The sequence below is a fragment of the Phodopus roborovskii genome, unplaced genomic scaffold (genome assembly GCF_943737965.1).
Source record: "Phodopus roborovskii unplaced genomic scaffold, PHOROB, whole genome shotgun sequence".
NCBI classification, from domain to species: domain Eukaryota; kingdom Metazoa; phylum Chordata; class Mammalia; order Rodentia; family Cricetidae; genus Phodopus; species Phodopus roborovskii.
Window position 1 is genome coordinate 17,124,636 of NW_026126413.1, and position 25,483 is coordinate 17,150,118.

General features: G+C 41.5%; 1 protein-coding gene across 2 annotated transcripts in view; it reads right to left on the bottom strand.

Moving 5' to 3' along the window:
- Rnf180 (ring finger protein 180) overlaps positions 1–25,248 on the bottom strand; it is a 143,409-nt gene extending 118,161 nt beyond the window's left edge. For both annotated transcript variants that reach the window (XM_051182892.1, XM_051182891.1), the window contains exons 1-2: positions 25,144–25,248; positions 3,477–3,611 (exon numbers count right to left, since the gene is read on the bottom strand). In XM_051182892.1, the coding sequence (XP_051038849.1) occupies positions 3,477–3,611 (135 nt within the window). In that variant the 5' untranslated portion in view covers positions 25,144–25,248. The remainder of the gene's footprint in view (positions 1–3,476; positions 3,612–25,143) is intronic.
- Positions 25,249–25,483: the final 235 nt, after the last annotated feature.

Consider the following 25,483-nt stretch of genomic DNA (forward strand, 5'->3'; position numbering starts at 1 on the left):
ACTTACCAGTTCCTGAGGAAGCCTTCTCCTTGCAGACAGGCCCAGCATTCTGCCAGTCTCCCATTCTTACCACGTCCTAGACTTTTCTTTTTGCTAATTTTATAAATAATTGAACATTTCTTTGATTGACTAATATCTAGTGTTTCTAGGATTGGTAAAAAAATATTCAATATTAAAATAGAAACTTAAACTATTGATATTTATTAGAATGGATCTATAATTATAGAAGAATTATTATTACATAAATATGGTATTAATACAATACTAATAGTGAGTGATAATCCTGGAAACTTCACTAGGACAGATGACCACTCTTCTGTAACAGGACCTATGGCGATCCACTCCAGCTACCATAATAAAATCCATAAACTGAAGAAACAAAACAGCAGAACAACTTTTCTATCATTTTAGAAGCTAACTGTCCAAAGTCAGGACACCTGGTTGCCTGGCCTTTGGTGAGGGTGATGGGAGACGCCATTATGTATATATGCTTCTCACACTGGTTAATGAATAAAGCACTGGTGGCCAATAGGAAAGCAAGATAGGAGGGACTAGGAGACAAGGAGGAAAGAGGAAGTAGAGAGGAGAGCCAAGATGGAGAGTCGGGAGAAAGTAGTATGCCGGCTACCTCCCCGGTAAGAGAAATACAGCAGAAATGGGTTAATACTTAAGACAGAGCTAGCCGATAATAAACAAGTAACCGGGCCAACAGCATTGTATCAAATACAGAGCCTCTGTGCATTATTTGGGGCTGGCGCAGCGGTGGGACAAAACCAGCCGCAGCAGGCGGAGAAAAACCATACTCGTTACAGTGAGGGTTCTTCCTATCCTGCAGACAGCTAGCTACCTTTTCCTTTTACCCTCCCATGCCCTCTCTTGCTTTGTAAAGACACAGCCCTGCTGAATTAGTGACTCTTCCCCATGACTTATTTTCCCTTACCCTCAAAGCCTCACCTCCAGATGTGGCACCACTGCAGCATCAACATATGAACTCAAGATGCTTATAACTCAGCCAAACCGACTGGGCAGAAATCCTTGCATTGCTGTTTACTATGTGACCTTGACAAGAAGCTAAAATGTTGTTCAATTTTGCAACTCTGTGAGCATAGATGTGAGTGCTGTCGGTGTGGAGGAAGGGAGAACAGGGCCCAGGATGTGTAGAGGTTCAATGTGAAAAGACAAGATCACAAATATAAGGGCAGCGATGGAAGTTAGGATGTACCAGCAGTGGAAATCTAGGGACAAACAACCGGCACCCTGAAGAAAGGGACTGCCCGTTAGTGGTGAATGTGGTGGGGTAGTCTAGAAGACATGATGCTGCCTTCTGTGTGCATTTGTACATTACACGACTCTAGAGGATTGCCTCCTATATGTGTGCAGAGGCAACATAAACACTGTTATGCCTTTATATAAGGTCGTCAGCAGGAGCTGTAGCTGCACTTTGTTTTTTCAAAAACAAAACAAAACAAACAAACAAAACACCAGTGTTGATTAGTGTTTGCTGCCATTGGGAGAGTGGTAGGGGCAGGTGTCAGATTGTAAAGTTCAGGAAAGGGAGCTAAGGACTACTCCAGTACTCACTGCAGAACTCTAGTAAACAAATGGGTTTTGACTCCTTTCCATCACTAGCCTGTGCTAATGCAGTGGCTGCCATGAATACAACCAATGGATATTAATCCAAACCATTGTTGGGTCATATGATTCCTTTACCTTTTCCATGATTTCTTCATATTTTTCCTGGCCTGAAAGACCTGGGTGGTGTCTTTCAACTACTAGTACACTCTTAAAATGTTCTAATATTTATTTATTCTGAATGTTTTGTTTCTCTAGTACCAAGCAGCATAACCATTTATTTTAGTATATGAAAAATTAGCATAGCCCAATTTTTATACAAACATATTTTATTCTGTAAGTTTCAATAGCTTACATATTTTTTATAAAGAATATACATACACATTACACAGATAATCCATGGGGACAAAAGTCAGGCTGGAAGCGGCTGGGGGTAGGGGCAGAAGACAAAAGGACATGAGACATTTCCAGATGTCATAAAGTTCAAAACTGTTTGTGCTGGCAGTTGAATAACAAAACAAACAAAAAAAAAAAAAAAAAAAAAAAAAAAAACTATGGGGTTATATTTTTAGATGGGCAGACTTTATAGTTCACAAACTACATTTTTGAAAATAGTAGAAAACACATGTGCACATGCATGTCTGTATGCTTTCAGGTTTCCTTAGGGACCCTTCTTCAGCAGTTGGGACACCAGCAGTGCTGGTACTAGCCTGCTCCTATCCCTATTACAGAACTCTTGCATCAGGGTACATGGGCCCGCCTTAAACCTTGACATTCCTCATGCATTAGAACCTGTTTTTCATTCTGCGTCCCTCCCTTCCACATCTTATGTTCCAAAGGATCCCAGAACTGTCCAGACTCACTGTCTAGACACACTGAGAACTTGAGCTAAATTACTTTTTTCTCAATGTCTCTGTCTTATACTTAAGGCAACAGATTATCTTCTTCAAAGGGTTACTCTAATGAATAAATAACTTAAGTGCAAATAATATAAACATAAACAATGTAACTATAAAATGTCTTTGAATCAATAAGCTCATGAAAAGAAAGAAAGAAAGAAGTACTTCCCATCATCCACTGCCAGGAAAACCCAAGGCAAATTCTAATGAAATACTGCAGCTCATCTGCCTGAATGGACAGACCATAAAGATGAAGAGTACCAGAGCAGCTGGTGTTCTCTTGCAGTGCTGTTGAAGGGGGATGCTCACTTTGGAAACTAGTAGCAATTTCTTAAAAACTTAAAAGTATATCTACCCTATGACTAAGATACTCATGTCCACGTATACATCTAAAAAAAAAAAATAAGAGAAAGGGCTCTACACAAATTTCCATAGCATAAAACAATAAAAACATATAGTCTAAAAGTGGAGTAGTATAAAGGCCCTCTCGCTAGAAAACAATGGTAACTGTCACACTCATACATAGCAACTGTCACACTCATAAATGGTAACTGTCATACTTGCAAGTGACATTGAATTCAACAAACTGCTGCACATGGCACTTTAGTGAAAGTGTAAAATCTGGGCAAAAAACAAGGCAAAAAGAACGTATGTGATTTTATTTCATTTGAAAGGACGGCAAGAATAGTCGATACCAGCTTGTGGACTCAAGCACCACAGCAGGTGCCGTGGAGTAGGACAGCATCTTGTCTAAAAGGGGCAAAACAGACTTCTGGGGTCATGGACGTGTGTAACTTGAATGGATTCATATTAGAGCTAATTAAGTTATCAAGCGGTAAGCAGTTTTATTATATACAAACGATATCCTATAAAATGTTGGCATGAAAAGTTTTAGGTTCTCATCCACTGAAATGCATGAGATTTTAAAACGTATCTGTCATACACGGCACTGGTGTGTCTCTACTATTTCTATACTCGAAAACTCTTGAAGCCAGAGCTACTCACCTCAATCACTTGATCCTCGAGGCAATTCATGAAGCAGCTGGAACTTGCAATACATTTTCTACATTTCCAACAACAAAGCGTACCTATTTCTTCTTCGCTGGTTTGTCTGGATGTTGACTCTTCGCTTCTTTTCATCTGTGGGAACAGTGATAATTTTTAGAAGGACAAGCTGTATCAGATATTCCCAAATCAATACAGCCACAGTTACAAGCAGAGAAGGAAAAACCATCTTTGACTGTGGTGCTAGAGACCTCAGATCCTGTACCCCATGTACTGACCCCAAATCCGTGTCTGAGTGCACTATCTTTGACACAGCTGGCTATAGCATTTGACAAACCTATGAAGAAACTTTCAACACTTCTCCGCCCCAGCACTGATAAAGGCGTTTTGGCTGACATCCAAAACACTTAAAAAAAAAAAAAAAAAAAACTGGTCCTGGCTCTGGGCCAGAATTCCTTAAATCTTCCATAGATAAATTCCTGTCTCAGACCACTTGAATGGACATGCCTATTCCTTCAGTGTAGACAGAACATGATTTCCTCTCATTGCCTATTATGAGCATTGTGTAAGGTCCCAAACTGATAACCAGACAGAGTACAATACACCCTGGAGTCTGGAGCTGCCTTCTCTGGGACCCCAGAAGTGGACATCGATGGGCACACCTCTGTGGAAAACCCTGCTGCAGCTTTTGGGATGACTTCAGCAGCAGTTCAGTGAGATGAAACAGGTACCTATCTGCCAGGTGGCATGCCTTAAGCAAGGAGAACTTTATAAAATATCTCACATAGAAAGATCCATTTTACTTTTATTATAATGAATGTTGTAGTGGTTACCAGTTTATTTTCTTTCTAGAATGATTTGTCTCTCACTGTTGACTTTTTTTTTAACCTTAAATAAAATTTATTAAAAAATTAACTATATACACATACATCACACTGTCCAATAATATTAGCAGTAACCCTAAATATTCCTCTTTAAATATTCATCATCAGACAATAGAAGGATTTACACTTTTCTTCATTTGGCAGTGGTGATCTTGTCATGAACATTGTTTTCCTTTTTCTTTTAAGTTTAAAACCTCTGATTTAATTGTTAAGATTTTTTTATTTATTTTATATAGCCAAGTCCATTTATATGAAAACAAACATTTATAGACAATATTTGGGAATTTGGGTGTCGTTCTTTCCAAACTACTTCCTGCTGATAAGGGGCGCTGTCATGGGGGATTCTAAAAGCAAGAACCTGGAAGCAACCTAGATGCCCCTCAATTGAAGAATGGTTAATGAAGATGTGGCACATCTACGCAATGGAATACTACTCTGCAGAAAAAAAAAATGGTATCTTGAAATTCGCAGGCAAGTGGATGGCACTTGAAGAAACCCTCCTGAATGAGGTAACCCAGTCACAAAAAGAGGAACACAGTATATATTCGCTCATATATGGATTTTAGACCTAGATCAAAGGATCACCAGTCTATAATTCACATCACCAGAGGAACTAGGATACAAGGTGTATTCTAGGAGATTCATATAAAGTCTCTCACAGAACCGGGAAGGGACAAGTCCCCCAGAGCTCAGGTGAAGTGGGGGAGGACAGCGAATGGAGAAAGAAGTAGGAGAAAATGAGGGGGAGGAAAGGAAAACACGTGTGACCATGAAGATTGAGCCCGGTTAGGAACAGAAGACTAGAGAGAGAGAGAGAGAGAGAGAGAGAGAGGGAGGGAGGGAGGGAGGGAGGGAGGGAGGGAGGGAGGGAGGGAGAGGGAGGGAGGGAGAGAGAGAACATAAAAGAGGGAGCCAATATTTGTTTGAAGATAAAATTGAACACAAAGAAACGTCTAGAGAACTACAAGACTGCTCCCAACTAACAATTTGAGCTTCCGTGGAAAGGCTACTATAAATGCCCTTCCGGGATAGTGAGATCAACAACTAACTTATCCATGGAGCCCTCAACTAATGCCTGTTGGAAACAGGAGCAAACACCCATACATAAACACTGAGTCGAAGTAGAACCCAGATGCACATGGAGAGGACAAGACCAGGCTGCAGAAACACATAGAGACAGCTGACCTGAACAAGGAGGAGCTAACAGGCCACCAGACTGATAGCTGGGAAGCCAGCATGGGACTGACTCAGGCCCCCCTGAATATGGGTCTCAGCCAGAAGGACTGAGCAGTCTAGGGGACCTCAGACAGTGGAGCCAGGATGTATCCCTGGTGCACAAAAGGACTTTTGTGAACACATCCCCCATGGAGGGATAACTGCCTTAATCTAGAGACAGGAGAGAAGCCCTAGTCCCTACTTCAAATGACCTGACAGATCTACATGACCCCACCTGGATGGCATTCCCCTACATATGGAATTGGGGTGGGGGGATGGGAGGGGAGGGTTGTTAGAGTGCATGTGAGAGGGCAGAGAGGGTAAAAGGGAGGGAAGGAGGGAGGGAGGGAAGGAGGGAGGGAGGGAAGGAGAGGGAACTGGGATTGACATGTAAAATAATAAATTAAATTAAAAAAAAATGCTTTGACTCCAAAATTTAAGTTCAAGGACAAGTTACTGGGGAAAAGGATTTCTATTTTTGTTTCAACAGAAAATGAAAAGATGTGGATTCCTTCCAGACTAATGTGGTTAGATCAAGCCAGACCACCTGAAACAGAGTACCAGGTGATCCTACATTCAAAACGACTTTTTTAAAGCCACCACTCTAGAGAAAACCTAAGTGCTTTTAAGAGTCACGAGTGGATTGCCCAGTGGGTAGAGATGACTGCTGCCAGCCCTGCAGACCTATTTGATGCAGGAGAACCACAGGGCAGAAGGAGTTGTTTTCTGACCTTCACAAAAGCACTATGGCAGGCATATCTTCCCTTTAGACACGTGAAATAAGTAGATAAATAAATGGTTTTTTTTTTTCCAAAAAAAAAAAAAAAAAAAAAAAAAAGAACCTGGCAAAGAATTATAAATGTTCACTGTTCATCTTGATTTTCATTTCTGTGGGGTCGTTTTGTGGAATTTGTTATTTATTTTTGTTTTTGAAAAAAAAAAAGACAAAAAAGAATACAAAGGTAGATGGATAGGGGAGTGGGGACAGAACTGGGAGAAGCTGGGATGGGAAAATATGATCAAAACACATTGCATAATTTTTTCAATAAAGTGTTTTGAAATCGGGTATTGAAAATATAGGCACAGGATTAAAATTTAAGTATATGTGCTTCACTTTTTAGTGAAACTTAAGTATTTTCAAGTGATGCCGAACACAAGAACACGGCCCACTGAATCAACTAAGCAGGGCTCCTATGAGCTCACAGAGACTGAGATGACCTGCACTGGGCCTGCAGGGGTCCGCACCAGGCACTCTGCATATACGTAATGGCTGTTAGCTTGGTGGTTGTGTGGGACTGCTAACTGAGAGAGTAGGTGTATCTTTGACTCTTGTCTGCTCTTAGGACTCTTTTCTTCCTATTGGGTTGCCTTGTCCTAAAGGGAGGGTTGTTGCCTTGTCTTATTGCATGTTGTTTTGTCCTGTTTGGCTGTCATCACTTGGAGGCCTGCTCTTTTCTGAAGAGGAAATGGATTAGGGGGTGACTCTGGGAGAGAAGTAGAGGGGGAGAGCTGGGAGGAGTGTGTGTGCGTGCGTGCGTGGGTGCGTGTGTGTGTGCGTGCATGTGTGCGTGCGTGTGTGGTGAGACTGTGGTTGGATGTATTGTATCAGAGAATCTAATTTAAATTTAAAAAAGAATACAAAATAAAATCTTTATCCGACTGCAGTTTCTTCTTTAAATGACAGCCAGTAGAGTGGTTTACTATATCCCTTGATGGAGAGGATCAGAATAGGTCCCTTAATTGTGACTCTCTTTATGCTTTTAGATCTATTCATACACTACTTACTGAAAGCTTAACACATGCCGGTCTCCGAGAACATGAAGATGAATTGTTTTACTTTCCCACTTAGAGGTGACCACTGTGCTATAAATGGATTAGTAGATCTCATCCTTGGCACATCAAAAGGGCATTAGGGACATTAAGTAAAGGTGTACCTAGGCCCTACTCCTGGGCATTCTAACATTCTACAATGAACAAAGAGCCAGGACCGGGTAAACAAAAGTGGATATGTATGTATATGTACCATTAGCTAAGCCTCATCAGCTGTAAGTCAGAGCCACAGGAGAAAGAATGTATAGACTGACAATGCACAAGTAGAAAGGCTTTAATAATTATGCATGCATGATGGAAAATTCTTGTAATCCTGCTATTAGGGTTTGAGGCAGATGGGACATTTGAGGACAGTCTAAGCAACACAGTAACACAGTGAGGACTAAGCCTACCTGGGCTTCTCAGACAGCCTGGGCTACATAAAGAGACCTGCTTTCAAAGACATAGACAAGAACAACAACAAAACCCACTCCTGGCTGGCAGGCTCCGCAGGCCCCTCTTCCAGTCAATCCAGCTCTGATCTTCTGGCAGCTAAACCACAGTTCTGCCTTCATTGACTGACTCATCTTCAGAAACCACGGGGTTTAAGATGCAACATCAGTAACAGTGAGCATTACCTGCAAAAGCTCCCCCTCTACATCCTGTGTTGTTTGAGTTGTCTAACTCCCCTCAGCATCTTAACCTCCCTTATTCTCACTCCTTTTTACCCAGGGATCCTCGGCTAGTAACCGAGCCTTCAGGGAAGCCTTGTACCACACTCAACTAGGAAGATATCCACATGTGCGTATTGCCTCAAACCCCAGATGCTCAGGTCCCTCTCAGATATTTGTCTAGGTCCCTTTATGGTGCACTGACAGATAAATAAGGCCCATAGAGATTTTTAGAAAGTCTTTGCTGACAACTACTGAAGACTAGATTGTGACAACTCTTCTCTATCAGTGGTTTTTAAACCTGTAGATCTAGTTTTGGTCTTGTTCCAAATATCAAGACCAGAATTTTCAATGTCCTGATGTCAAATGAACATCTTTTGAAGACTCTGCTCTGGGGCCTTGGTATTGGCAGCTCATTCAGAATAAATATGTGCAAATCTATAGATAATTCCTAGTCAGATGATGTTGCTTAATGCTTGAAATGAAGCTAATCCAGACTGCATAACAGTATGTAGTACATTTTGAAGATTTCTTAGAAGAATGAGAAATAGATCAATTTTTATATTAATTACATAATCAAAATTTAATATATTTGTAAAGTATATTATAATGATAATTTAACCTGTTTCTTTTTCATTGTTTTATCTGGTATGCATGATTGTATGTGTGCTGTGTGGTGTATGTATGTTACACATTCATATGTATGTGAGTATGTAGAGACCAGAGGTCAGTATAAGGTGTCTTCCATTGCTCTTTGCCTAATTCCTTAGGCAGTATTTGTCATGTGCATATGTGTCTGGCCATGTATGTGCCAAAGTACATGTGAAGGTCAAAGGACCTCCATCATGTGGCACTAAGGAATTTGCCTCAGGTCGTCAGGCTTAGAGAGGTCCCTTTTACTTAACAGCCCATCACACCTGCCCCCTGCCTTATTTTTTGAGACTGGGTCACTCACTGAACTTGGAGCTTCCTGATTAGACTAGACTAACTAGCTAGAAAGTCAGGATCCTCCCGTCACCCCCCCCCCCAAAGGCTGGGATTAAAAGCACGTATTACCATGCCAGGCCTCTTGTATGGGTGATGAGGAGCCAAACTCAAGTCCTCACTCTTGCATGGCAAGCATTTCGTCTAAACTGAGCCATCTCTGTCTTTGATACTTGAATGTGGCTTACCGACATGACTGTAGCACAGTCCTACTGGACAGCACTGGACACCCAGGGTTTCGAAGAGTCGGCTTTTTCTCATCATTGATATCCCATCATATCTCCTCACAGATATGATATAAGGAGAGTGTACTGAACTTACGTCACTGGGTCACAATCCAAGAGATTCTAATTATATGTCTACTAGGGAAGACGTATAAACTTGCATATTTAATAAGCTCCGTATGTACTCTGTTACAGTTTGAAGACACTGGCAGTGGTGTCTTGAAAGAGAATGGCCCCTGTAGGCCCACAGCTTTGAATATGTGGTTCCGGGTTGGGTTGGTGGACTGCTTAGGGGGGATTAGGAGGTGTGGCCTTGTTGGAGGAGGTGTGCCGATGGGGCTGGGCTTGGAGGTTTCAAGAGTGCATGCTGGGCCCAGTCTCTTTGTCCCTTTCTCTGCCTCCTGCTTGTGGGTGACATTTGAGCTCTCACCTACTACTCCATGCATGCCTGAGGCCACTATGCTCCTTGCTATGATCATCATGGATTCATCCCTTGAAACAGTAAGCCAGACCCCATTTAAGGACTTTTATAAGTTGTCTTGGTCATGGTCACAGCAATAGAACAGTAACTAAGACACTGTTCTTCAGAATATGTCAGACTCCCCCTACTATGTAAATTAATTAATTAATTAACTAATTAATTAATTAATCAATAAATAAAAGCAAAGCAAAGAAAACCCAACTGTAAAAGATTCTTTTGGAGGCACAAGGAATCCTTTCAACAGAGCTTTACAGCATCTGCTTTGTGATTGGTCACGTGGAATCTATCTATGCATGTAACTGGTGAAATCTAAAATGGTTTATGTGTATCCATTCTGTGACTTGTAGGCCATATGTAGCCACATATGGTTATAAATGATGGACAACACAAAATCATAAACTTAAACATTTGAGAATTTTTTTTAATATAAACAGGTTACACAATTCTAGGGTATGGACTTTGAAGATGATCATGTCACAATGTGAAAAGGCTGGACAGAACTCTCCTGACAGCTATCATTTGCCAACAGTTCCTTGGCTAGGACTTCTTGTCAACCTCCCCTTTCTCTGAATCTATAATTTGCAATTCAAGCTTCAATTTGAAATTACCTTTATTCTAAAAAGAAATTACTGCAAAAACTATATAGTCAAACTTATAGCCATTATTTTTTTTTTACCAATTGACTGTCCTGACACATTTGTGTAATTCCCTCTTACTGTCCTCCTCATAACTTTGGCTGTACACTTTTTAAATACAAGTATCTGCACAGTTCCCTAGAAACTGTGCTTTTCTATCTTCCAATCTCTTCCTGTTATATCAGTTTCTTTCCTTGTGGCATCTGTGAACCAACAGTTATTATCCTTTGAGGATGAGATCAGTTTTAATTATAGGATGGACTCTTGGGACATTCATTTCCTCTTCCACTTGTCTTCTGTATACATCTCCAAAGAAGTAACCGAGTGCTATCATTCTTATTTCTGTTTTTCTTACCATTTTGAGTTAATAAAAAGCATATTCTACTCATTCTATGGTCATATAATCAAATGTAATATCTGACCCTAAAAATCCACAGCAAATGTCTATTGCTTGAAATCAGACAAGCAATCAATATACAGGCGTGAGCTCCTCACACCTTTATCTTTTCATGGAATCAAGATGATCTGTTTAATAAAGAACATAAAAACACTGACCTGAAAGTGTTAAAATGGTAAAAGCCTATATTTTTTTTATCTTTTCACTAATTCTTTGAGAATTTCATACAATCCATTTTGGTATTTTCCCCTCTCCCCTAACCCTCCCAGAACTATGTTCCTCTTCCTATTCTTTATTTTTTATTTCCAATTTCTGCTGCCCATATACTTTCATATGTGTGGCCTTCCATTGGAGCCTGGTTGACCTATCAGGGACTACCCCTTAAAGGAAACTGACCCTCTCCCTTCCAGTAGCTACCAGTTGCCCATAGCTCCTTGAGGAGGGGAGAACTTCATGTCCACCTCAGTTCTTCAGGGTGGAATGTTGTCTGGTTTGGGCTTGCTATCTCAACTGCTGTGGATTCCTAGGTGCAATATCTCTGTTAGGTCTGGAAACCACTATTTCCTTGTTGTCATCCACCTATCATCAGGCTCTTACAATCATTCTCCTACCTCTTCTGTGATGATTTCTTGTAAGTAAGAGTATGATATAAATTTCCCATTTATGGCTGAGCATTCCATGGTCTCTAACTCTTCTCAATATAATTCATTTTTGGTCTTCATCTTTACAAGCTTCTCTGATGAGGGTTGAGAGATTCACTACTCTGTATTGCCATCCCACATGGCTCCTTACACTTCTTTTTCCAATGTTAAGTATTAATTGTGTTTGACCGATCAGTGGGGAGAACTAAACTGAAGCCCTTCAGCTATGGATACGGAAGCACAGCAGAGAGATGCACAGCTGTGTTTATGCTTATCTGAACTTGAAAGGGGAAGCAACAGATGGCTATCTACTAGCAAACTATTTATAAGAGTGAAATGGCTTTTGGCCAGTAACTTATGTTCAAAGGAAGACTGAAACATTGAAAACCAACTTATTAACAAAGTGGGTAGCCTTTGAACAGACTTGAACAACTTACGTGTTAGACACAAACTCAAATCCACCTCCAACTCAGGACCTGAGACACCATTATTGGCTTACGTGAGTCAGGGAACTACATAAATAACTTGTCTAAACATTTTGGGTAGCAGTCCACATGGCCTTATGGCTTTCTTAATACAGAGTACCCATACTCATACATACATACATTGGTACCTGCTTACTTCACGACCTGTCCTGATGCTGCTATAATGCTTGGCACTTCTTGAATGCCCTACACATCTGGGAAGCAGCTCTCAAATACTGATCATGTCAGTGGTACAATACTGAGAGACCACATTCATGGAAATTACCACCGACCTCAGTAAAAGAATACTCTCTAATTACAGGATAACAGTAAAGGCCATCAGGTCACAGTGATGAATCCGGGTTTCCCAAAATTATTGTTTTAACTTGAAGATCAAATGTTGCCACATGTAACAAGTATGAAAATGTTCAGATCTGAACACATGCAGCCTACCAGTCATGTCAGTCAACACGTTCCACAAGGGAGGCTACACGGTAACTCTCCACTGAAACACGGGGCTTTCCTTCAAGACTCTGAGCAGCTTTCACTATAATGCATAGGGGCATTGAATGTTCTTCCTTCTTTTTTCACACCAAAACTTTGGGAATAAAGATAAAATAAGATCAGCAATATTAATGGTTTCAGTATATCATTTATTTCTAACTGCACGCCTGTGCGAGTGAAGAACACGAGGATTCCCAGCCTGTGACTCTATTTACCCACTACTGCCTTTGTGGTGAGAAGGGCCGACCACACCTTAACATTTCCTGGTTTCTTAAACGGGTGTTAGCAACACATGAGAACGGATACTTAACACAAAGCAGAGTGCCTCCAAATCTTACCTCTCCAAATTTCATTGCCTGATTATATCCTTTGAAAGGTTTAAGGAGGACAAATAAGCCCCTGTGAAAAAAACCCTAGTAACAGCTTAAGCTGTAATTTTCTGTAACACTGTGCACTGCAATTACAACCCCCATGGAGAAGTGGAATTCTTTATCTTTAACTATTATTACTCTATATGGCAAAACATCAACATTGGCACAGGTGTAATTCCATATGAAGAAACTTGGGATTTCGTTACTATCAATATAGTTCTTTAAGAATGAGACAGAGGTCAAGTGAGGGAAAACTGGCATGAATGTACGAGAGGGCATCACAGCAACTCAGAAAACAAAAGTGGTTAAGTGGCTTGTTCAGTTCAGAACGCTGCAGGGCACGCCATTCCTATTTTTGTTGTTGTTTTGGGATTTTGAGGGTTTTCTTCGTTCTGTTGTGATGTCCATGCTAGTCTTGAACTTCTGAACTCAAGCAAGCCTCCGGCCTTAGTGTCCACTGTAGACAGGACTCCAAATGCACAAAACCATACCTGATCAATTTGTGTTTGTAAGCAGCTCAATATATTTATTTTTGCTTATGAGCTCTATGATATACTTGTAAGCAATTACTCTGTAGGCTATTTCATTACCTAAGGGCTGTATTACTGGGAGGTCTCTATGAATTGAGAAGAAACATGTCCTCTGTAGATATAAAGGAGAATCATTCTTTTAATGCTAGAGACACCTCACTATATGGGAGGCATGAACTTAGGTGGTAGTTCACAACTGCTTTGAAAAAAAAAAAAAAAAAAAAAAAAAAACGGGCTTCTGAACCAGTGGCTGTTCGCTGGACAGAGCATCATGCATAATAACTCTTTGGGGTATGGGCTTACAGATATGGTCGTTCTGTAAAATTAGCAGTATGTCAGCCCACCCTACTGCTCTTGAACCCTGGTGTCTGCTTTGATTGCCAAAGAACACAAAGCACCCCAACCTAAGTAACCCACAGCCATGAATTAACAAAGCCAAAACTGATGATCTGTGGCATATTACAAAGATGTACATGAATCAGTTTCCAAAGTTACAATCATAAATTGTCTTTAGAACCACAAAAGCCACTCTAAGCAAATAGAACTGAAGGTACCTTCTCAGTTATGTCTAGCTTCTTTTGGAATTTACGGCTCTTCTCAGTTATGTCTAGCTTCTTTTGGAATTTACGGCTCTTCTCAGTTATGTCTAGCTTCTTTTGGAATTTACGGCTCCTACTTAGTTCAGTAAAGGGTTTAGCACATGTGTTATTTAGTTTGAGCTGGTTTGTTATCTAATCTCCCTTCGCATTGGCTTCCCCTATGTCAAGGATATCAAATACTTCATCTGCACCAACAGGAGATCATTTCCAAACCACCAGCTTTACAGTTCTAAGCACAGGAGCTGCAGCGACTAAAGCCTCTCATTTGTGAACTCTAAAACTGCCTAAACCCTGCATTACAGAGACCTCAATCTTCTCCAGTAATTGAGGTTAGACACTTCTGGGTTTGAGACTGATGAAATCGACTCTTCCGTTCCTTTGGTATTCCACAGTCAAGTATTTTCTTAGAAAGTACCCCAATGTCTGTTGAGGAGAAACCAAACCAAACCCAACCCACCGTATTCCCTGAGAGCTACTTCTCCTACTCCCCAGCTATCTCCCTGGAATCCCTCAGTTCCTAGGTATTCACGAATGACCTGAATGAGGGTCCCTGATAGGCTCCCGTGCTGAACATGTGAGCACAGCAGGTGGCAGTGGGAACCTTAAGGGGTGAGCTTAAGTAGGAAGCGCCACAGGGCAGGCCTTAAGGCTTTACAGCAAGACACCCTTTCCCCTTCTCCCTTTGCTCTCTGACTGTGGAGTTAATGTGATCAGCCAGCCCCCTGCTGCGGCTGCCATACGCTCCCTGCTGGCTGCCACGGTTTCCCTGATATGACAGACTGCATCTCTCTGGAACTGGTCACCAAAATGAACCCCATCTCCCTCTGGTTGCTTCTGCCAGGGCGCCTGTCATAGCAACAAGAAATGAAACTAAGACAAGGAGAAGAAAAAAAAAAAAAATACGTGAATGTGACACTTGTAACTTCCATGAATTTCCTACTCTGTCCAACAGGGTCTTAAACTATATACTTCAACTGGAGTTGAAGTCCAGTCCTCAACCCTTATGAATCACCCCCGCTGCAGCTCAGGCACTTGAGTCTCCAAAGACCCCTCCTGTCTTTCAAACCAGACCATACCTTTAGGGATTATCAAATATCACTGAAGAAATGCAAACATTTTGCAAGTTTCACACCTTGATTAGTTTTATCCATTTCAAGTGCTGCTACACCTTGTGGATCTCAAAGATGAGTGAAATCATAAGTGAGTATGAACCATATTTTCATATTTCATAGACTACATTTTATGGGGAAAGTAGGGTGCACAAATTATAGGCAAAATTAACAAAGTACTGAAACTTGTCTTTGAAACTAGTGTGTATACACTTGTATCTGTGTGCAATTCTGCTACACCTTGTGCCTCCAAATGTCTACCAGCTCTACAAAAAGCAGCTCCAGCTGGGGACCCAGTGTTCATACATGAGCCTGTGAGAGATGGCCCATCCAAGCTGTAACATTACTATGGGAGAAATACATTTTAATGCAGTTAATGCTACTTATTGATGGTAGCTAACTGTTACAACTTTTTAAAAATTGAGGAGAATCTATCTTTCCATGTATTAAGTTTAGAGTCACAGGAACAGGAAGACAGTGAATGTCTCATAGGGAAAAATGTGCACCTTTGGATTCTGAAATTTCTTTTCTGTAAATGAACAAAATATTTCATTACTAAGACTATAATGAAATGCTATACTATTTACAATTCTTGTACAGTTTCAAATGTTTTTTGTTGAAATACTGTCATTCTAATAAATTCAGTGTTTTTCTTGTTCCCAATATTTAAATTTTTCCGATTAAGATACACTGCCTTTGACTAAAAGGTAGTCAAAGAAATGTAAAGCAAAGGATACATTTGTTAAATGAATGAATATGAAATATAAACAATGGAATAATGAAAACCAATAAAATCTAGAGCAAAACAAAATTAAAATGCTATATGAAGTTACTTTGAAAACTCAGAATCTTTAAGCTCATTCTATGAACACATTGAATAAAACATATTGATCACCAGAGTATTTGTATTTCTGCTCAAGGTATCATGCTTCTAAAAACACTGAACAGATTTTACTTCTTGGATATTGGACTTATACTGTAATAAAACCTAAGTAACCCATTCTAGCTTTATTCCATATTGTTACTGACATTATGCAGAATTTAACCTCAGCACTTGGGAAGCAGAAGCAGGTGGATCTCTGAGTTTCAGGCCAGTCTGGTCTACAGAATGAGTTCCAAGACAGCCATGACTACACAGGGAAACCCTGTTTTGAAAAAAGAAAACAAACAAAAAAAAATTTCTGTGTCATTTACTGGATAAAGTGAATTTTATTTTTCATTAAAACTTTCTTATGCAATACAGTTTGACCATATTCCTTTCCATCTCTCAAACTCCTTCCACAGTTTCCTTACCTCTCTACCCCCTCAACTGCATATTGTTGCCCCCCTCAAAAAGGGGGGATACAAACAATAAAAGCATCAATAAAATACAACAAAATCCCAAAGCAAGACAAAATGCACACAAATATTATGGGAGTCCATTTTTGTGCTGGCACGGAGCCCGAGAAAACTATTTCCCCTTCCAGATTCTTGTTTAGGGCAGGCCTTTGTGTGCATTTCCCCCTTCTCAGTGCAGGGATTTTGTCTGAGTGAACATGTGCTATCACAGTCTTTGTGAGCTCATCTCTGTACACAAATTACACAAATCATATTGTGTCCGGAAGATGACGTGTCCTTGGCGTCACCCACCATCTCTGGTTCTTATGACCTTATTACCTCTACTTTCTCATAGATCATTGGGCCCTGAAGGGAGGGATTTAGTAAAAACATCTCATTTAGAACTCAGTGCTGCATAGTCTCTCCCTCTCTGCACAGTGTCCAGTTGTGGGTCTCTGTGTTAGTTACCATCTGCTCTGAGGAGGGGTAGGTCATACAGTGACCTATGGGTATAACAATTCTTACTCAACTCAGAATGGACAGGATCAATAAACAAATATAATACATGCAGGCAAATGGTTCAGAGAAAGGATAACACTTATTCTTTGCTGGTGGGAGTACAAACAGGTATAGATCCAATATGAAAATCAGTATGGAGGTTCCTCAAAGAGCAGAATAAGAATTTTTTAGGCTACAAATAATTATTCATCCAGTACACATTTCCTCCACAACTATTACCTTGTCAAGGAATACAAAGGATATCCAAGATGTTTACCCTGATAACATACAAGGATAATACACATTGTAAGCTAGTTATGTGTGAGATAGTAGGCAAACAATTTAAAGACTCTCAAAGGAAAACAACCAACTGAAGACCTAAGTGTGAAATGAAATGTCCCCCAAAACAACATCTCTCTCTCTCTCTCTCTCTCTCTCTCTCTCTCTCTCTCTCTCTCTCTCTCTCTCTCACACACACACACACACACACACCGGGTGATTTTTTTTTAAAGAGATAAGGGCTAAAGCATACTTCCTCCATATTAAATATATAGAAATGATAGGAAAAATGATTTAGCCAAAATATATTAGCCATTTGAAGTTTGCCACACTCATGTTCAATGCATATATTATGTTTAATGGGTCAAAGAGATTCAGGGGGAAGCACAGACATGCACTGATCTGGCTTTAGCATCCGTTTCTCAGAAAAAGGAAATGGCTGTAAAAAGACTTTTTTGGATACACAGAACAAAAGTCATTTTGGTCTCTGAAGATATTTCTAGGTAGTCTGAATGTAACTGGCCCCCATAAGCTCATAGGGAGTGGTGGCATTAGGAGGTGTGGCCTTGATGAAGTAGGTGTGGCCTTGTTGGAGGAAGTGTCACTGTGGGGGTGGGCTTTGAGGTCTGCCATGACTAAAATACCACTCAATGCCTCAGATCACTTCCTGTTGCCTGTGAGTCAAGATGCAAGAATTCTCAGCTACTTCCTCCTTCACCAGCACCATGTCTGCCGGCACGCTGCCTCGCTTCCCACCACGACCATAATAGACTAAGCCTCTGAACTGTGAGCCAGCCACCACAATGAAATGTTTTCCTTTATAAGAATTGTTGCGGTCAGCCAAGTGGTAGTGGCACATGCCTTTAATCCCAGCACTCGAGAGGCAGAGGCAGTAGATCTCTGTGAGTTTGAGGCCAGCTTGGTCTACAGAGTCAGTTCCAGGACAGGCTCCAAAGTTGCAGGGAAACCTTACCTTAAAAAAAAAAAAAAGAAAGAAAGAAAAAGGAAGGAAGAAAAAAAAAAAAGAAAGAAAGAAAAAGGAAGGAAGAAAGGAAAAGGATTTGCTGTGGTCATGGTGTCTCTTCACAGCAATAGAAGCCCTAACTAAGACACCGCCTTCCTGGAAAAAGTAGAAAAAACACTAACTGGTAAGGCAAGGAACCTGAGCTTGTTTATCTATTAATTCTACTGTCCTCCCAAAAGAGTTTAAAGCTTCTAGCACTGTTATTGTTCACTCTACTTCTCACTAACCTTTAGCTTCTAGCAGATCATCTGTTCCCTATGTTGCTTCTCAGTGCTCACATCACTGAGCAACCAGCTACTGCACTAATGTGCATCACTGTACTCCAAACAAAGGAGTATAAGCAGCACCTCATGCCTTTAGCACCTTGCAATACAACAAGAAGTTTGATACACAACAAACAATACGTGTCCCTGAGTTGGAGACAACTGGAGTTATTGTTTTCTTTTGGGGCAAAGGAGAGGCAAACACATCAGATATTATTTGAATTTACCCATGAGCCGAACTGATGTCTATCTGGTGTCACATGGACTGGCTGTGTAAGTGCATATTGATACTATCTGTTTATATACACAATTTTTGGCTATAAAGATACTAGACTGCAATAGGGCCAAACTACAAGACAAATCTCAAAGCAATCAACTCTTGAAAGGTCATTTACCCAAATATAGTCATGTTCTGTGATAACAGCAGTTGGATTTGCAACAGAGGGATACAGTTTGGCCATAAAAACCAATCACCATATGCCTCCTCGGGCTGAGCAAAAGGAAGGGTTCAGTACCATTCATGAAGCAACCTTAAAAAAATTAAGAGTACAGGTTTGCACTCTCTTTTGTACTCTTGGACATCTGCATAATAATTTCTTAGAAAGTTGGAAATTAAATTCACCTTAAGATGCAGCTATACCAATTTTGGGCATATACCCAAAGGATGTGCAATCATTCCACAAGGTCACTTGCTCAACTAAGTTCATAGCAGCACTATTTGTAATAGCCAGGACCTGGAAACAACCTAGATACCCCTCAACTAAAGAATGGATAAGGAAAATGTGGTATATTTACACAGTAGAGTACTACTCAGCTGTAAAGAACTATGACCTCACGAAATTTGCAGGCAAATAGATTGAACTAGGGAAAAAAAAAATCCTGAGATAACCCAGACCCTGAAAGACAAACATGGTATGTGTTCACTCATAGGTGATTTAGGTGATTATTAGGGATAAAATGTAGGATAACAACCTACAATCTATAGTCCCAGAGAGACTAGGTAAGAAGGAAGGCCCAAAGAGGGATGCATGGATTTCCCTGGGAAGGGGAAGTAGAAAAGACCTGGGTAAACTGGGGCAGGGTTTGGAGGGATGGAGGGATGGATTGGGATTGGGCTGCCTGGGTACAGGAGGTGGGTTGGAGGCAGGATGGAGGGGGAATGTAACAAAAGATACATCTTGATGGGGGCATTTAGGGTTAGGGAGAAAACTGGTACAAGGGAAACCCCAGGAGGCCACAAGGATGCCTCCAACTAAGACGCCTAGCAATAGTGGAGAGGGTTCCCCAACTGGCCATCTAGGTCCTGCGTCAACTCTATGTGCCATGCTCTGTGCAAGCCCATGGGAGGCCTGTCCCTTTCTGAATGGAGATGGAGGAGGGGGTGGATGGGGAGGGGTGTAGATAGGAAAGGAGAGGGGCCTGGAGAAGAACAGAGAGGGGAAACTAGTTGTAAAGTAAATGAAAAAAATATTATTTAAATAAAAAAGGAAAAAAATTAAAAGAGTAAATAAATCTAAACCAACTTAATCATGTGCACATATGAGAGAACAAGTTTTTGTACTATATGAAGAATGGAGGAATATGCTAAATGATACCATAACCCAAATCCAGAATGTAGGAAATTCTACAAGGTAAAAGAGTTAGAATTTTTTCTCAAAAAAAAAAAAAAAAAAAAAAAAAAAAAAAAAGGATTGTTTTAAAGGGAAGAGAAACTGAGATGTAAGGTACTCATTGATCACAAAATATGGACAGGAAGAGTATAGTTTTTAGAGTATTGCATAGCCCCATGAATACATTCGGCTGAATGGCAAAATCCCCATAGTTTCACCTTTTGGGATATGAAGGAAACTGATTCCAGTGACTGCAGCAGGGACCAAACATTAAGATGCTCAACTCAGTCACCTAACATGCTATCACATTTGTGTATTATACACACATACTCCTGTGTATAATAAATAATCTACAGGTTAGGTATAATCTTGAAACAATGTAAAAGTTACTTACAATATTGAAACAATGGAAATATTATGTGAATAGTTGTGAAACTATATAGCCTAGTGAATGATGACAAGAACAAGTTTGGACCAGTGAAGAACAAGACAGTTTCTCCCTAATGGATGAATCTGAAGATATGAAACTCATTGAAACTGAGGGCTGACTTAATATAGGACAATTTAGTGCTGGGCAGTATAATTAATGAATGAATCAGAAAGCAAGCACATGCAGGACAAAAACAAAGCCACCCCGTCCTTAGACTGCTTAAAGTATTTTATTACCACCATTTATTGGCATCACCAGACTAAAGTCAGCAAATACCACCAAAAGAAGCTGGTCTCACTTGCCTCATAAGAACTACAGAGACTGACCCTTTGAGAGACACCATTATGTCTCTCAAGGTTTGGGTTTCATGCCATTCTAAGTTTTGATAATTATACACTACTGGGTATATTAAAATTATTTACAATTCCATTAAACTATCCATCAGAAAATACACTCTGTTTTCCTCTTTTCAATTAACCATGACAGAAAGTGGTATGCCTTCCATTTGTTTCAAACTACAACCTCAAAGGTAAAACAGGAAGAAAAAAAAAAAAACTAGCTTTTTCTTGTGTGTAGTACTTATTAAATGGCACAATCTTCTATTCTTATGAGGGTTGGAAGGAAGGAGGGAGGGAGGGCTCAGTTTTTAAGGGTTAAAAGTATGTAGTGCTCTTATAAATCAGACTGATTTATTTCCAAAAAATTCATTTTGAAACTAAGTTTTTATTTCTTGAAACAATACACATAAGTCTATCTTACAAAGGCAATTAAAAGGGTAAATGTTCCACTTTTTTTGTGGAAATTGAGGCAGGTTGAGCACTACTGACTCGAAGCACAAGATCCAAGAAGTCACTCCAGATCAAGTTATGAAATTAATGCTATATCACAATTCTCCCCCCCCCCCCCCCCGCCCGTGTCCTGCAGTACTTATGAGGCTCTTTTTGTTTGTCTTATTTCTTTGCCTTCTGGTACACATTTACGTTCAGTCACAGACTTGGACTCATACAATCAGTTTGAAGAAATCACAATCACTTTCCACCCACCCACCTAGCTCTTTGGTCTACAAGGTGTCCAATACACAAAGCAGCCAAACCATTTTCACTGTCTCTAATGGGCCACGGAGACCTGGCTCTCTGCTCTCTGCTCTGTGTACGCTTTTGTTGCCTACCCACTTCCACAGAGAAGAACTGATACATTTAAAAACAAAATTACAACCACCAGGGCTCTTGTGTACCTGGTCTCCAAACATCATTACCCACCACAAACCGGGCCTCTACCTCCTTGCTTCCCAGAGGAACCTCATGGGAACAAAGGAGATAAACAATACACAGTACAGAGCAGGAGCTGAGAAGCCAAGGGCTGTTAGTTTCCAGATTGGAAGCGGTCCCATGTAAGGAGAACCTCACAACAGGCACGGAATGAAGCCTCTTGGCCTGTACTAGCCAGCACTCCACACCATGCGGCAGGAGCTAATATAAGGAAATTCCTCCCAATTTACAGCTTAAGAACCATCTGTTCCATGCGATCGCTTCCTTCTCACGTTTCTGCTTTAGAAGATTTTAAATTTCCAGACTTGTGTCTTGTTAAAAAGCCTGGCGGGGACTAGCTCAGGCCCCTTTCTATTCTTCCACCTTCAGCCAAGAATCCTTTAGAAGAGGGACCTGCACTCTCATGAGATGGCAAGCCTGTCCGCACCGCACCTGCTCTTGGCCTTCCCATGCATCACAAGTATAAGAAATGAATTCCCACTCTTTGTAAATTACCTAGTTTATGTATGTTATTATAGCCACACAAATGGACTGGGAACACACAATGTACTTAGGACTATTTCAAGCCTGGGGGGGGGGAACAGAAAACAAACATCTATGCTAAGAGCTATTATATAAAATATACAAGACAGCATTGTCAAGATTGAGCTCCTGTGCCAGGCCCTATGATACGAAGCATTTTGTCCTTGTTTTAGACTGCAAACAATAATGAACCAAAACTTTGGCCTCAAGTCATTATAAGAAATTATAGTTTCATTGATGTGAATTTCAAGCTTCTATATGAAACACACTGTCAACCTAATACTGTTCTGGCAAGATATGCGATCTGTGTAAACAAAGTTTATTTTAATGTTAAAAAAAATTTCAGTGTGCTAGAAAGAGGTAACCAATAGACTGAAATGCAAATTAGTTCTTGAAACATTTGACAACAGGTAAATGTACATATCGTTTTGGAATTTAAGCTACAAGTTAGTATTTATCCCTTTAGTGTAACCTAGCTTGTTTTGCAAACTATTCTTTTAAATTGCCTTCATCATCACTAGTTGCAGAATACTGAAGGTAGCCCTCAGTGTGACTGCCATGCCCAAAATCATTCTTCCAAATTCAGCAAATAAAATAGATCTGAGGCCAAGTTAGCTTCTTGTTCCATCAAAATACAAAGGCAAATGCTTGTAAAGGCAACAATACTTGCATGTTGACTGTAAAATGACTCAAAGATTCAAAATGGTTTTGAATAGCAGTGGCCCTGTTCCAGAAAACACCTACCCTCCTTAGGTGGCTGTCTCTTTAAATGCTTCAACCACACAGCATGTTTAGGGGTGAAAAGAATTTTCTAACTGAAGAGTTGTACTATAAAGAAAAAAGCCAGCTCCCAGTTCAAATGATTTTCTAGATCAAACATCATTTTTCAACTATCCCTTTTTTTCTCCAGACACCTGAGTGGAGGTCGCTAAAGGAAAGATTAGGCAAACTGCCCTCTAAAATTTGTGTGGTGCAGTCTGAAAAAATTAAGTAAAATGTTTAGCTTAAGCTCCTTGCTGAAAAGGCAACATATGCCTTTTCAAAGTATTATTACACATGTAGGAGTATCATAAAATATCACAAAGGACTATTAGAATGATTACTAATTATCGCATTCCTTGCCTGGAAAAATTCCTGCCTGGTATATGGGATTCACTTATTTAAAAAGAGTTCTGACTTCAGATACACTTATAAATAAATGTTCTAGCTAACACTACATAGAAAGCAAAAGCAAGTTTGTCTTTTAGATGAAAGCAATTTTAAAAGCCTAAATATAAATGAAAGCAAACTTGAGCAATAAAAGAAACAATTTAAAGGCAAACCTCAGGGAAACTGGTTAACTGTTGATAGCTGTGGGGAGATAAGAAAACGACGATATAATATGAATCCAATTACTGTAAAAGTTAATTTTTTACAATGGCGTTTCTCCTAAATGTTCAATTCTTCATAAGTCTGGTAAGCCTGTGTCCTTGCTACTCTTTTATCAATGATTAGGATCTCTGCCATGATCATCACCAAGTGTCTTTGGGCTGCTTGCTTACACACACAAAAGATATTGAACGCAGGCAAGAAAAAGGCTCTCTTGGTGCCTTTCAACAATGGAAACTATTCAGAGTGTTAAGGACTACTTTCAGGAACACTATTGCAGGAGTCTGAAAGGATCCCATTCTGTTTTTAAAGAAAAAAAAATTTAGCAACGAGAAAAATAAAATAGAGCCTGTCTTAGTTTAGGGTTTCTATGGCTGTGAGGAAACACCATGACCAAAACCAACTCGGAGGGGGAAAGGGTTTATTTTATCTTACAGCTTGTAGTAGTAATACATCGTCCAGGGAAGTCAGGGCAGGAACTCAAGGCTGGAACCTGGAGGCAGGAACCGAAGCAGAGTGCACGCAGGAGTGCTGCTCCCTGTGTTTCTCCTCTTGGCTTGCTCAGTTTGTTTTCTTCTAGCACCAGAACCACCAGCCCAGGGTGGCACCATCCACATGGGCTGGGCCCTTCTACTTCAATCATCAACGGAGAAAACACACCACAGCCTTGCCTACAGGCCAATCCAGTGGTGCCATTCTCTCGGTTGACGTTCCCAATATTTAAAAAACGACTCCAGCTTGTGTCAAGTTTACAGAAAAGGATCCAGCACAAAACCTGACCCGCATGCACTCTTTCACCACTTAATTTTGCTTGTGGCAGGGAGAGCCACTGGGCCACTCAAGGCAAGGCTCTGTCAGGCAAGTTCTAATACCAGCTCCCACAAAGCCTGCCGCGTTTGGATAGAATCACTTTTCTTCAGGGTGCCCCAGCTGTCTGGTCTATAAAATGGGATAATAAGTAACCCGCCCACACCATGCTCCTTTGAAGTTACCTATTAAACGCTCTTATGGGTGCACTTAAAACTATTAGATGCTACAAAAATATTGAGGGTTATCTGGAGAAGCACAAGGTAATAGTCACATGTTCCTGCTAATTATCAAGCTCATAATAACTTCACCCCTGGGGACCCTGGGCTCCCCAGGGTCCAGACGCACTTTAGAGCTCGCTCATCACCTCAGTCTGGCAGAAAGTCTGCAAGGTCCCGACTCCCGGGCTGCAACAAAAGCAGCTGGCACGCCGGGACTGAAATGCACCAGACAAAAGAAAGTGGGTCGGCTCGGAGCTGGGCGCCGAAGGGGGTGTGCGCCCCGGGGCGCTGGGAGAGCGGCCGAGCCCCCGCTGCGCGCAGCCCCCGCTCCCACCCCGCGGGCTCCTCGCCACGCCCCCGGCGCCGCCGCCCCACCCGGCTGCAGACCCGGGCCACGCCGGCCGGGCGCGCCGCTGGCTGCCCAGGCCCCCGCCATCAGGTGCGAAAGTTGAGCCTCCGCCTGTCACCCGAGGCCGGCGCGAGGCGGCGGTGCGTCCAGCCCCGGGCTCCCCCGGCCGCGCCAGGCCCAGGCCGGCTCTTACCTGCGTCCGCGCCCCGCCCGGCTCCCAGCACCCACGGCGAGGCCGGCTCCGGAGACGGGAAGCCACAGGAGTCAAACCCCGCGGAAGGCGCCGGAGCTGCTCCAGCAGTCCGCCCCCGTGGCCTGGGATTCGGCGCCCAGCATCCGCCTGCACGCCCGCTCCGCTTCTCCCACGAGCCGCGCGTGGGCGGCGCCGAGCCTGACCCCGCGTAGACCCGCCGGCCGCGCAGGCCCCGCTCGCACGGCCCCCGGGGGCCGTGGGAAAGTTTCCCCCCTCTGCCCAGCCCCTCGCCCGAGCAACCAAAGTCTGCGCCTTCTCCCCCGTCTTCACCCAGCGCCCC